General features: G+C 45.6%; 1 protein-coding gene across 21 annotated transcripts in view; it reads right to left on the minus strand.

Annotated features, from left to right (window-relative positions):
* Window positions 1-15,187, minus strand: part of SPRING1 (SREBF pathway regulator in golgi 1) — a 316,969-nt gene that overhangs the window by 262,829 nt on the left and 38,953 nt on the right. Inside the window, exon 6 of one of the 21 annotated variants that reach the window (XM_082416872.1) lies at window positions 974-2,174. The exons of 18 other annotated variants lie outside the window; for them this stretch is intronic. In XM_082416872.1, coding sequence (XP_082272998.1) covers window positions 1,986-2,174 — 189 coding nt within the window. In that variant the 3' untranslated portion in view covers window positions 974-1,985. Of the gene's footprint in view, window positions 1-973; window positions 2,175-3,199; window positions 3,245-15,187 lie in introns of those variants that run through there. 2 more of the 21 variants (XM_082416859.1, XM_082416857.1) reach the window with 2 other exon arrangements.

The following is a 15,187-nucleotide window of genomic DNA, read 5'->3' on the forward strand; positions in this document are numbered from 1 at the left end:
ACCTCACACCTGTCAGGATGCTACTATCAAAAGAACAGAAAGTAACAAGTGTTGGTGAGGATATGGAGGAGTTGGACTCCTTGTGTGCTGTTGGTGGGAATGTAAAATGGTGCAGCCATTACGGCAAACGGTATGGAAGTTCCTCAAAAATTTAAAAATAGAACTACCATATGATCTGGCAATCCCACTTGTGGGCATATATCCAAAAGAATTCAAAGCAGGATCTTGAAGAGATATTTGCACATCCATGTTCACTGCAGCATTACTCGCCATAGCCAAGAGGTGGAAGCAACCCAAGTATCCATCGACACATGAATGGATAAAGGAAATGTGCTATATCCATACAATGGAATATTATGCAGCCTTAAAAACGAAGGAAATCCTGTCACATGCTTTGACATGGATGAGTGTGGATGACATTAGGCTTAGTGAAATAAGCCAGACACAAAAGGGCAAATAATGTATGACTTCACTCATATGAAGTATCTATCTAAAATAGTCAAAATCAAAGAAAGAGAAAGGAGAAAGGTGGTTACCAAGGGCTGGGGGGAAGGGGGCAAGAGGAATAAGTGTTTAGTGAGTACAGAGTTTCCATTTTGCAGGGTCAAAAATTCTAGAGAGGGCTTCCCTGGTGGCGCAGTGGTTAAGAATCTGCCTGCCAATACAGGGGACATGGGTTCGAGCCCTGGTCCGGGAAGATCCCACATGCTGCAGGGCAACTAAGCCCATGCGCCACAACTACTGAACCTGCGCTCTAGAGGCCGCAAGCCACAACTACTGAGCCTGCATGCCACACCTACTGAAGCCTGTGTGCTTAGAGCCCATGCTCTGCAACAAGAGAAGCCACTGCAGTGAGAAGCACGCACACTGCAACGAGGAGTAGCCCCCGCTTGCGGCAACTAGAGAAAAGCCTGTGCGCAGCAATGAAGACCCAACGCAGCCAAAAATAAATAAATAAATAAATATATTAAAAAAAAAAATTCTAGAGATTTGTCACACACAATGTAAATATAGTTAACACTACATACACTTAAAAATCGTTAAGATGGTAAATTTAATGTTATGTGTTTTTGTTTTACCACAATAAAAAAAAATTAGCAATTACCTATGGTGGAGGAGGGTAGACTTCAATACTGAACTGTTCCCGTATCACTGTGATCATTAGCTCAATTAGAAATGAGGTTTAAACATCTCAGAAAGAAAATGTACATTTATTAGATAATGGGATTATACTTTTAACAAATTTTTATTTATACAAATTAAATCCAGAACACACTGTTTATATAAAAGGAGCATCTGAGGCACACTTTTGCCTTCACAAAAATCATCGTATTCCATAGAACAATCTATTTGTGAGCAGGAAGGGATCTTTAAAGATTCCAACAGTCTCCTTTAATTGAAGGATAAGGACTCTGGGGGGAAGGCCTGCTTCTCCCAATACCTGTTGGGAGGCACAGTTTCATCAGTTCATTTCTTTATGTCCACATCCGCTGCTCAGGGACTATGTCTGCTTTGCTCGCTATTACATCCCCAGCGGCCAGAGTAGTGCCTGTCCCAAAATGGGCTTTCATTAAGTGTCTGTTGAATGAATAAACGAGCATGGGAACGGATATACCAGTGAATGTTGCGTCATGGGGATCCATGAGAATGCATCACTACGCACATCTGTGTCATTTCAACACGTTCACTTCTGTGCATGTCTGCATTGCTAATGTGTGTTTCTGTGGACTGACCATTTATTCTTAGAAATGACCTAAACAGACAATCAGGGGCTGCCAGTGAAGATAATTCTATTGAGGCATCAGGCATTGTATTATTGTATTCTATAAATAAGGATACCAGGTGTACAAATTAACCTCTTAAGTTATGGAAGACTAGTTGTGGGAGATTCTCTGAGAACAAGAGATCCAGGGTCAAATGAGTTTGGGAAATTTGGGATTAAACGGAGCTAAGGAGGTGTCTAAATGTGGGATGTCTCTGAGGCTTTAAATGCCAAAGTGCACAGTCAGTCTTGAAATATGGAAGAGGAGGCAGCAGTGCTCAAACTCATTTGATGCTGGGCCCCTTCTGGATCCCTCCTTTGAGGAGGATTTTGCAATATATGCTGGTAGACGCTGAATCAGAAGATTTTGCTTGGAGTCAGAAGAATTCATCCTGGCTGGGATTAGAGCAAGCTGGAGACAGGCAGAGGCATGCAGAGTTAAAGAGGTTCCTCCTTTTCATTCATTCATTCATTCACTCACTCACTCAGCACACATTGTTAAATGTGCACTAAGAGCTGGGCTTTGTGATAGACACTGAAGATATGAAGATGGATGAGAAATGGGCCCCCTTCACCCTCACACAGTCCAGGAAAATCTGAATATCAGGGCTCCCTGCTGCCCGACCAAACAGACTTAGGCCAAAAAGTGGAAGTTATAGGCTCAAATATTTGAACCATCCAGAGAATGGGGGAGGGCAGGGAGGTGAAATAAGAAATTATTATAAAGGCCCAAGAAACAGAGGTGGCAGAGGGAGGGTGGGATCCAAGAAAGAGTCCACCTGTGGAATACTAGACTTGTCCCGTCAACCAACAGGTGACCCTAGAAGGCTATTTTATTCCAGGCACTTCAGGGATACAGGAAAATAAACACAAAACGTGATCCTGAGCCTGCAGGAGTTTATATCTAATTGATCCACTAACTATCCGTTAACTATTCTCAACAAGGCTAATAGGCTTTGTCAGAAGAAAACACATCCCAGGACTAAAGGCACAGAAATGAAAACGGCACTCGGACCCAGGCGCACAGAACGCAGAAAGGGAACAGAAAGACTGGCCAGCTCCTTCAGCGCCAGTTGTTACAGATGTGCTGCCTTTGAGGACCCAGACAACAACTGGGTGACAGATGGAAACGCTGTGCCTTTTTCCTTCCACGAGAACCAGAATAATTCCAGAGTAAGAGAGGAAGGAAATCGAACAGAACAAGAACAAGGGTGGGGCGCAAGTGAACAAGCTAAATGGGACAACAAATGACAAGGCACAGTAGCAGCCGCCAAGTCGCGCTGTGCCGGAAGCAGAGAACCGGCCCCAGGGTCAGGTGTGACTGCAGACACTCAGAAGGGCCGATGACTTCTGCAACACGTTTTGGGAGCTGCGGCTCCCTAAGATGGCCTTCTGCCCCCTCCCAATCACTTCCTGACCCCTAAATCAAACAGCAGCCGACAATGATGTGAACTACAAGTGCAGGTTGAGGGGCACACGCACCTGTAGAGGAAAGAGGTCGAGACAGGGGTGAAATTCAAGGTTGATGTTCTATTAGTTTCTTCTGCAATCTGTGGGTCTTAGGGTCACTAACCCAGACCAAATGTTCCCTCGGAGCCTTCTGGGCTGTGTATTGGTTATCTGCGCTTGCTTGTGTGGGGCTGGGGAGAGGAGGCTGCCGGAGAGACTGTGTCCTTTCATCTGTAAGCGCTCGGAGGCCTCCTGTAGGCAGCTTTGGAAACCCAGTCCCACGGACTGCAGCCTATGTTAGGACACTCACAAGGGCTGCTAACGCACAGGAGTGTGAAAGGGTGAGAAGTGAAGGCAGGGGAGGGAGGGAGGTGGGGAGAGTGGATTGCTGATCCCTCCAGAAAGAGAAACAGGAAAGGAAATCATCTGGTTTGGGTTTGGGCCCCAAGTGATTTTCACGCTGGGGAAAACTCCCCCAAAATCCTCAACCAACCACGACACTGTTTCCCCCTTGTACACTTTTAGGATGTCACCAGGTTCCTTATCAGACACACTCACCTTCTTTAGACTCATGCATGGCTTGGGCCTGAGGGGCGGTACTGATGGCAAAACGCACCCATGGTACTCAATATTCTGAATGTGATTCACGACTGCTTTAACAGAGTCTGCCCCCGCCCCCAGCCCCACTTGACCACAATCTCAGGAGCTTGGGTTTCAGAGTTACTCTTATTTTACTGACAAGAAAGCTGAAGGTAGAAGGGAAAAGTCCCCTGTCAACCAGCCTACAGCTGACAATTCAAACACCAAATATTCCAACTCCTGTACCTCCTAAATCCCTCTAGGCCAGGGGTTGTCAAACTACAGCCCGCAGGCCAAACCTGGTCCAAGGCCTGCAAGCTAAGAATGGTTTTTACACTTTTAAATGGTTGGGGAAAAAAGCAAAAGAAGAATATTCTGTGAGACATGAAAATCATATGAAATTTAAAATTTCTGTCCATAAAGTTTTATTGGCCAACAGCCATGCCAACTCATGACGTAGCGTCTATGGTTGCTTTTGTGCCTTAACCGCAGAGCTGAGTAGTTGCAACAGAGATTGTATGGCCCAAAAAGCTGAAAATATTTACTATCAGGCCCTTTATAGAAAAAGTGAATTCCCCAGGGGCCAGTGGTGTTGGCTGCTGGACATTGAGACCCTCCACGGGAACTGCCCTCAGAGCTGCTCGCCCGAGATTCTCTGCCGCCCCTGTGGCAGCCCTCATCCGGCAGTTGCAAAGGCCCTGCTCCCTGGCCTCCACTGGTGATGTTTCTCCAGGGAGCCCCATGGGAATGCCTGACACATCTGCTGCATCTGCTCGGTCCTGCCCTCACTTCCTTACAGATGCTTTTCCCCAGAGCACACCCCCATAAATCTACACACAATCTCTGTCTCAGAATCTATTTCCTGAGGACCCGATCCAGGATGGGGGAGCATAACAAAATTTGGGGGAAAATATTGTCTTTTCTTCTCCACTAACCACAGACCAGCAGCCATGTCTCAATTTCTTCCTGACATGAGGATCACTGATGCCTGACCAATTCCAGACCGGTTCTCATTCTGTTGATTAGATTTAATAGAGAGAATTTGGGGGTGGGGAGCATTATGGTTTTCTAGTCAGCTTTTCCTATTGATATCTTCAGAAGTCATTCAAACCCCCCACTTGAAACTTTTTTTTTAAATATTTATTTATTTATTTATTTGGCTGCACCGGGTCTTAGTTGCAGCACGTGGGATCTTCCTTGAGGCATGCAAGATCTTCATTGCGGCATACGGGATCTTTAGTTGCGGCAGGTGAGATCTTTTTTTAGTTGTGGCATGAGGGATCTTTTTTCAGTTGTGGCATGCCAGGGATCGAACCCGGGCCCCCTGCATTGGGAGCTCGGAGTCTTAACCACTGGACCACCAGGGAAGTTCCCCCCTGCTTGAAACTTATCGATGATTTCCCACTGCCCTGGGGTAAAGATCACAATGACATTCATGGCCCACATGGTCCTGCCTTCTCTCTAGCTTCACTTTATCCCTGCGTCCCCTTGTCCTCTGCACTACACGTCACTGACACTTTCCAAGGGTTAGTTCCTCAGCCACAGGGCCTTTGCATATGCTGTCTCCATTGCCTGGTTCACTGAATTAACTCCTGTTTATTCCTCGGATCTCAATTCAGTTGTCTCTTCCTCAGGGCAGCTTTTCCTGGGCTGATTTCTCCATCAGACACAGCTGAGAACCCACAATACCTTTAGGGGCCCATGAGAAAAATGCTTAATTTCTTTTAAAATCAGAAGAACAAAGTGATTATAATAACAACTATATATTGATGAATCTAGCCTGGGTTTATACTAACTCCGTTGTAAAATGTAATTTTTTTAATGAGAACGGGGTCCACCAAGGCCTGAATAATGCAGTGTGGGCCTTTTCTGACCTCCTCAACTTCCCAGCACCACTAGGTCAGGTCTCCCCATTAACTGCTTGCAAGGTGCCCTGAACTCTTCCATCAGAGCACTTACTGCAGTTCTCATCTTGTATCTGTCCCCTAAACTGCAAGCTTGACGAGGGCAGGAACGACATCAGACATGCTCCGACAGCATCGTGTCTGACATGGCACCTGGCTCATAAGTTCAGGAGATACACGCTGCAGGTGTGAGGGAAGGCAATCCACCTGCACAACTCAGACTACCTTTCAAGCAAGAACACTCACTCGATTTGCTTTTCACTGCCCGCCTCGCTGGCGGGTCCAAGGGGAGGAGACAGGACGGAAACCAAGAGGAAAGACTCACAATGGACCTGGGGGAATGGACCTTGCCAAACTTCTCCCCTTGGGGGGGTTGCAGGGAGGGATGACAGAGATGGAGTGTAAACAAACATTTCCTTGTCTGGTAGGTCATTTTGTAATTATGTGCAGGTCAAGCACTTAGACTCCCGGAAGTCAGACAATATCTGCTTCCAGAGGCCATTAATGCTTAAGGGCCCCCCGGAGTGAAGGGGGACTTTCATTAGCAGGTCTTGGCCTATTCGGGCAGGAAGCGTGCTAAATGACAGTCCGGAGTGAAACACCGGAGCAAGCAAAAAAGCAATAGGAAGGGGCACTGACCTCAGAGTTCAGAGAAGAGGAGGGGAACAACACAAATATATTATGAACTCGGGGAACTGGCCAAGCCAGCTTGAATCACTGGGCAAGGTGCTCTGGGGGAAAGTGGTGAGACTTGGCAAGAGGACTGGAGAGTGGTGCCTGGACCCCCGGGACGGTCTGCATGGCCACTGGTGCTCTCTGCTGATGGGAAATGCGTGGAGCCGGTTGGAGGACAACAGGAGACCGTTAAGAGAAAGCAGATGAGGCTGCTGCCAGATGTGGCACTTGGTTCTCACCACCTGGCTGCCCTCATTCATTTCCACTCAGCAAAGGTGGAGGGGACTGTCCAGTTCACCTTCACTGGTGGGGTTACATGGATGGGGTTGGAGAGTGAAGAGGATAAAGGGGAGGCCTGACTGGCAGCCCAAAGGAAAACATAACCACACCCCCCCACACACACACACACACACAACCCCCAAGTGGTAGCAAACAGGATGGATCGGTGGCCACAAGCCAAGACCTCTGGGTTCACACTTGACTCTGGATTGGTGGCAAAGCAGTCAGGCTTCCCTTTGCCGGAACGAGGCAGATTATGGGAAGAGGCACCAGCATTCTTAAAATTCCCCTGTCCTCACAGACCTAAAATTAGCAAGACTGTTTACACTGCTGGATATGGATTCTGAACTTAATATTAGTAAATAATATAATAATGATCCAGTGCTCCGATGTCTGAACTGCAGTTAACTTTGCCTATGGCAACTGACTGCCAACGCATTTAATAGGCTGTAATTATTACTAATTATGTCACTGTCCTTTGTATTCAGGGATGACTGATATTGTACCTGTACCTGGCAAAGAGCACCAAAGAATGAATCATATAATCTTTTTCTTTAAACAACTTTTTGAGATATCATTCGCATACCATACAACTCAGTGGTTTTTGGTACATTCACAGGGTTGTGCAACCATCACCACAATCTAATTTTAGAACATTTTTGTCTCCCCTAAAAGAAACCCTGTACCAATAGCAGTTAGTCCTGAGTTCCCATTCCCTCCACCCCCTGGAAACCACGAATCTCCTTTCTGTTTCTACAGCTTGCTTATTCTATACCTTTCATATAAATAGAATCATACAATGTTATCTTTGGGGACTGGCTTTCACTTAGCATCATATTTTCAAGGTTCATCCATGTTGGAGCATCTACCTGCGCCACGTCATTCACTTTCATTGCCAAATATTATTCCATTGTATGGATATGTCGCATTTTGTTTATTGATTCATCAGCTGATGGACATTTGAGCTGTTTCCACCTTTGAGCTATTATGAGTAATGCTGCTGTGAATGTTGGCACGCTCAACCAAGTAACATCTAAAATTGCAATTGCACTGATTATCCCACAACTTCAAACCCTGCATATCTTTCTTCTAATCTAACAGTGTATGAAAACACACTATGCTTTCCATCTTATCTTTTCCTAAAAGGTAGTCTTGTGTGAAGGGATCATGGCAGCCTATGAGTTGGAATAGTGGAATTTGTGAAGAGACAACACCTGAATGATTTGGAGAAACAAAATTGCTTAGCTAGGCAATGCTTCTTATGTGACAACTTTGCGATGTGCGTGAATTTGCACATCTGTACGCTTATGAGACAGGCCATATGCAAAAGGTGCAAACCTGGGGCCCAGAGGCCAAATTCATCCCCACGGGCATGCTGTGTTGGATAAAATTATTGTATCCAACATTTAAAAAATACGATAAAAATCTTGATTTCTGCTTTCTCTTGAAAATGTAGGAGCTCTAGCCTCACAAGTACTTGCCCTTTCAGATGGGGTCACCCTATTGCAGTTGCCAAGACCCCACGGTTCCCTTTCATCTCCCTGGCTCTGAGGCCAGGCTCAGCCGTCATGGATCATTTACAGGCACTGTTGTTTTCATGATGCTAGAGAACCATCTCTCTGCAGCCAGGCCTCCACCAAACATGAGAAAATCTAGCTGAGCAAACTTCAAGACAAATGGAGAAAGCATATTTCTTTATGGAGAAAAAGATTATTCCTTTGTGATTTAATATGCACAATCATATATGTATGATTTATATAGATAGTATGTATCACTCCTGTCTGATGCCTGTCTGTCCTCTATAGGCACTAGAGTCTGCAACCCTAAGCCTGCAGTCTTTTTTTTTTTTTTAATTTATTTTTCGCTGTGCTGGGTCTTCATTGCTGCACGCGGGCTTTCTCTAGTTGCGGTGAGCAGGGGCTACTCTTCGTTGCAGTGTGCAGGCTTCTCATTGCAGTGGCTTCTCTTGTTGCAGAGCACGGGCCCTAGGCACACGGGCTTCAGTAGTTGTGGCTCACGGGCTCTAGAGCGCAGGCTCAGTAGTTGTGGCGCACGGGTTTAGCTGCTCCGCGGCATGTGGGATCTTCCCGGACCAGGGCTTGATCCCTTGTCCCCTGCATTGGCCAGCGGATTCTTAACCACTGCGCCACCAGGGAAGTCCCAAGCCTACAGTCTTTTCATATGTGTTTGTGGCATCTCTCCTATCTGAGCGTATCACCTAGGTTCTCTGAGGACCATCCCTCTTAATTTCTTTTTGTATCCACCGCCCCTGAGACTATCAACCTCCTATGGGACTATCAACCAAAGATGACTTGATATATAACAGGCTGCCAATTCCAATGAAATCTTTGAAGATGATAATAGGTGCATCCATTAAGCACTTGCTGCATGCCTGGCTCTGTTCTAAGCTCCTTAGGTACTCAGGTACTCAGGTTTTCACCTACCCCATGACAAACAAGCTAAGTGAGTTGTGCAAAGTCACCCAGTAAATGGTGGAGCTGGGATTTGAAGTTAGGCGGTCAGATTCTGGAACCTACCCTCTTGACTACTAGTCTAGATGGCTATTCTAGATTGATTTTTCTTGGGTGTGAGGTCTCTTTTTTAACCAAGTGAGAGAAACTGAAGCACGGAAGTAGCCCAAGTCTCACCCAGGATTAAATCAAGCCTGAGTGCCCAGGACTTTCTTCCATGTGAACCATAAGTGAATTCCCTGGTCTGTTCCTTGTAGGTACCTGATTCTGCTTTATACAGACCTTCCCATTCTGAGCCCATCTTTACTATCTCAAATGTCAGAGGTTTGGGGATAGTGGTAGACAACACTTTTGGCAGGTATAAGAACGCATTCAGAAAAAAAAAGGTTAGAAGCTGCCTTTTCCCATTAAGAGTTAAAAAATAAAAAAGCCATGTCCCACAAGGAGATGAATTGTAATTCTTACAACTTCAACTGATTACAGGCTGAGACATATGAATAGCAGCAGAGAGTGGCTGAGAGTTTCAACTTTCCATCCGCAGAGCTCGTTGGGGTTCGTCAAGTGCAATCACACCCATTTCTCCCTTTACTCTAGAAACCTCTTGAAATAGCTCCTGGGTTAAGTATTGTGATCACCCACCTTCTCTTCACAGATGGGGACAGTGTGGCTCAGAGACGTGGAGGGATGTACTCAACAACCCAAGGTCACAATGCACCAAATGAGCAGCAGCTTGGGGGTCAGAATTAGTTGATTCCATACAATGTGACAATTACCAAGCTTGTGCCAGGGCCTGAGAGCAGCACTGAGAATATGCGGAGACAGATAAGATGGACTTCTCTCCCTATGACGATAAGGCCTCTGTGTTTGGTTCAGATATGCACCCCAGAGGAGTCCCTGTTCCTCCAGGTGCCCAGAGGGCTGGCCACTCGGGGTTTCTGGCAGCCCCTGGGGGCTGAGGCCCCACCGTGCCGTGGCGCTGGCCCGCCCTTTGGAAATTCTCCCACCAGTTCCAGCCTTCTGCTAGTGGTCCCCCCCTAATCCGGTGAAGCCTGGTCACCAAGGAGTCCAAACAGGTTCCCCTCAAAGCCAAAAACTGAGCCAGACCCCTATATCACTCCTTACACCAAAATAAATTCCAAACACACTAGCGTTCAATTTAAAAATTAAAGCCATAAACAGGCTAAGGAGAAAAAAATTGGTCATTAAAAAAATATATAATTGTGGAGAGGAAAAGGCAAACACAAAACCCAACAGCCATAAAGAAAAGATTAATATATCTAACTACATAAAAATTAAAATCTCCTCCATGGTGAAAAAAAAATACAAATGCAAACGATAAACTAGAAAAATATTCGTAACACATTTCTTTAGTATTCAAAGGGCTCTTATATATCTCTATAAAAAAAGACAAACCCAAAACACAAAATGTGCAAAGGACACGGAAAACCAGTTCATAAAAGAAATATAAATGGCCAAATAAAGACATGAAAAAATGCGCTCATAATGCATGCACGTTAAAATGAGCCAATTTTTCGGCAGGAAGATTGTCAAAGATGAAACAGGTTGATAATGCCCAGGAAGGGTGAGGATGTGGGGCTGGTACTTTCACACATTCTTGGGGAGGGTAAACTGGTGCAGATATTTGGAGCACAATTTAACAATATCTCTGAAATGTAAAGTGTGCATACCTGGTGACTAGCAAGCCCACTTTAGTAATTTATTCTACAGTACATTGGCTCTAGCACTGCAAGGTGTACATACAAGGATGTTCCAGCAGCAGCACTATTTGTAGGCGAACATTAAACAAAACCCAAACATCTATCAACAGGCAAATGATGAAGTAACTGAAGTTAAGTATCCAGCCATGTAAAAGAATTAAGTCTATATGTGTTGATCTGGAAAGATCTCCAAGGTATGCTGATATCCCCAAAAAAGCAAGACTCGAACACCTTCAGACTGGCCCTGACTACCAGTGGTATCTCCTCTCTTGCATTATTTCAATTCCAGCCTAACAGTCAGGGCTAATTTACTAACTGAATGACCCTGGGTGAGTCACTCAATCTCTCTGTGCCCCAGGTTCCTCCAAGTGAATGGGGACTGTACGCACTTGCCCCTGTCAAAGGATTCAGTGGGATAATACAAGAAGCACTTAGGTGAATCTGGGGCAGCTGGTAAGCACTATCTAAATATTGGAATTTTTTTCAATGACCATGAAGTGAAAGAGCAAGAGATAGAACGGTGTAGATAGCACTCTTCGTAGCTTTTGTACTTATGGGAAAAATAGACATCACATGTGCAAAGTATGAGCTTGCACGTGCATAAACACAAGAAGATGGTGACACTGGAAGAAAACAGAGAAACTGGGGACAGCAGTGGGAGAGGGACTTTCCACAGTAAAATCCTTTTTAATGTTGAACCATGTACATGTATTAGCTGTTCAGAAATAGACAAAATTAAAAATTAAAAAAGAAGGTTACACATAAATACATATCCTTATACCTGAATAGAAAATTTCAGGAAAGCTGTACGAGAAATTGTTAACAGTGCTTACATCTGGGGAATGAGATGAGCTGGAAGACGACTTTTACTTTCGTTTCTCTTTTTATACCACATTATTATATTTTTTAATCTCAGATGCCTATGTGAGCTTTATAGCAAAGAACAAAAAGGCATACCCAAGCCAAAAAAAAGATAAAGAACAGAAAAAGGCTCTCTTTTCACATCACTTATGAGACTCGTCCTCCCTAATGGTCTAGTTCTTTCAGCTGAGCAGCCAGCCATCCCGGAGGCTGGGCAAGAAGCTGGATGGGCAGGACTTGAATCTGACGGCCGGTCAAGGTTCTGGGCACAGTCTGGCATAGGGTATTTCTCCCATCCCATCTCCCATTGGTAACGGAATCAATATCCACTTAAAAACCCATGCTGGCTTCCCACTGCCTACAGGAAAAAGTCCAAACTCTATAACACAGCATGAAAAGTCCTTTGCAATCTGTCCCCCTAACCTCTCCAGCTTCATCCTCCACGTTCGAGTCATACCACGCAGTGCGGCACTGGGGGAAAGCATGGCGGGCACGAGGGACAGACAGGGCTGGGGAGAAATCTTAGTTCTCCACACATTAGCCTTAACCTCTGCTGAGCAATACAGTCTCCCCCCAGCATCATCTGAAAAACAGGGATAACACCACCTACTCCGTGCAGGACGTTGGAGGATTTAATGAGAAAGCAAGTTAGCATACTGTTCGGTATATAATCGAATGATGCTATTTGACGGCCTTAGCACTTTTTTTGTTACCTCTTCTGGTTTTGGTAGAAGCTCTTCCTTCTATCCCCTGATCTCCTTCCTCCTCTTCTGCCTGGCAAACTTCTCATGAAGCCTTTCCTGACTCCCTCTCTGACTTCCCTTAGTATTAATTCACTTGCCCACGGTGATACTCACCACTTTGTATTATAATTATGTTACCTAGGGCATGAGCGGTGTCTTATGTATCACTTAGTACAGATCTGGGCAGAGTAGGTGCTCAGTAAATATTTTCTGAAAGAATACATTTCATCACCTACCCTCAGTGAACCTCTGGATACCACCTTTACCATGTTCATCTTAAGAAGGGGATTAACTGAGAAAAGGAAAATAGGCTTCCAATTCAAGAAAGCAGACAAGGGCTGCAGTCATCTCCCCATGGCCGGTCTTTCGTCTCAAAGAAAGTTGCACAGACCTTTGCCATGGGTTTCTTAATGCTTCGTCATTTCTCACTTCTCAGACTTCCCTTTAATGTTTACCTGTTTGCATACAATGTGACCCCTGGGCACCATAACACTGCCTTCTCTTTCAAATGAAATGTTTATGACAAATGGAGAAGCAACCCAACCATTTTGCTTTCCAATTACAGATGCACTAGGGCACCAGCACCTGAGAAGTATCAACCTTGTTCTCTTCCTGTCTTCGACCCCGGAAAATGTCAGAACAGATGTTTCTAAACTGTGTATAAAAATAAACAAAGCCACAATGAAGGGGTCCCTGGCTGGCTCCCACATGCCCAGCGTCAGCCTGGAGTGCGGTTCAATGGCTGTGGTAGAAATGCAAGAAAGGAAAAGAGAGCTGGGTGGAGAGAAGGGGGTCTCAGCGCCCTGAGCTGAGGGGTGGGCACTCTCTGATGCCTGCCTGGGGGGGGCGGGGGGGCGGGGGGAGGCTTGGCAGTATTTGGATCCTTGTGTTACTCTGGGATCTGAGTTCCCTCTGTCAAATCGAGCACTTTGTAGCATAGATTCCAGGGCTGGTGAAAGGAATGAGAGAATGGGGTAGTGGAGGAAGGAGGGTACAGGTGAGGACAAAGAAGCTGCATTTATCCAGCAGCCCCTATGTGCCTAGTGCCGTGCTGGGGACGTTTGCATATACGATCTCATTTCATCCTGATGTCCCTTCTGGGAGATGGGCATTCCCATTCTTCAGATAAGGAAACTGAGTCCAGAGAGGGGGCACTCAGTCAAAATTCCACCCAGCTCCATGGGGCTCCAATCCCAGCCTTGTTACACTACCCCCAGCAACAGACTGGGGCAGGCCCTTGCCCTCTACAAGGAGGGAGCACTTGCCCTTTGGGTGCCCATGAGCTTTAGTTGGTGGAAGCCAGTGACTCCCTCTTTCTCTCCTCTGCCCAGGCAGCCCTGGCCTTCCTTGAGGCAAGAGGAAAGCCGCCTAGAGAAGCCACATCCTAGGGTAGGGGAGAAGGCTGTACTGCCCTCTAGCATTCGACGGACCACACACACCTCCGCATCTCTTATGGCAGCTCTTTCCCTTTAAAGCTGCCCCAGATATCCATTTTAATCAGATTTTTACTTAATAATAATGGAGAAGCACCCTTGTCATTCACCCTGTCACCCATCCAGAATTGTAGGGGTGGCCCTGGCCCAGCAGTGATAATGCACATAAAGAGGTCACGTGTGGAGACACCCAGGGAAGTCCTTAACGGCCCTGGGCACTCAGAGTTATTGGAATTAGATTCCAGGGCTCTCTTTCTTTTAAAAGGCACATCCATCAACTTTAGTACAGCAGAGGCTCTGATCCCAAGCACATCTTTGCTGAAACACAGTGTTCTGAGCAGGTAAACACTGCCCCTAACCCGTCTTTAAAGACACAATGACTCACCCACGAAAGCTGGGCAGGAATTCCATGTTTGCTTGGTGGGGGTGGGGGTGGGGATGGAGGAAGGGGAGTCCTCTGATGGGGAAAAACCAAGGTTTATGCATAATTGATGCAAGATGTCATTTTTTGGATCAGATGAAAGATTTTCTGGTCTCTATCCTGCTTAAGAGAATTTATAAATTTCTTTTTATCGAGTAAGTGCTCAGCAATCAGAAAAGAATCCAATTCCAGATAAGCCCATACTTTAAAACAGAATCTTAGGCACCCCCTCTCCCCCCACCCCAACAAGGGAGGGATCCCAGTTTCAGAACACTCATATTGGCTCTGCAACTTTCTGGAAATTTCCCTGACCCTTGTTTGCCTCGGCTTCTCCTACTGTAAAATGGAGCCATGCGTTAGTGAAGAGGTTCGAGATATAAGGCTCTTAAAGGTTTCAAGTATCCTGGGCTTGGAATTCTCATTACAAAAGCTCGTTTCACCTTCAAAGCACTAGAGCATTAACTAGATCTGCCTAATTACATTGCAGAGAAATGCCTTGCATTTATTTCGCCTGAATGTGACAGAAATTGGGGTGGTCACCTGTCAAAAATGTTCCTGTGCCCGAGTGATAGATACATAAACTTTCAATCTTATCTGATTATCAATGAAGGTTTTGTGTGGGTTTTTTTTTTTAAGGTCTAAATACTGGGTGCATGATAAAAGAACAGTTCCTTTTTGCAATATGCCAGCTGTCAAGGGTTTCCAGGCAAGATATTATTTCTTATAAATAGATATGGACAATAGATAATGTCTCTATTAATATCACTGAAATGTGGTCCTCTCCTGCAGCTCACCCGAGACGGGACAACAGTGTATAAAGAGGCAGATGCCAGACGAGAGACTTTTTTCTTGTGACAGTTTGAGCTCCTGTGCCGCAATTAACTTTTTCTCC

This window comes from Balaenoptera physalus (assembly GCF_965194825.1).
Source record: "Balaenoptera physalus genome assembly, chromosome: 12".
NCBI classification, from domain to species: domain Eukaryota; kingdom Metazoa; phylum Chordata; class Mammalia; order Artiodactyla; family Balaenopteridae; genus Balaenoptera; species Balaenoptera physalus.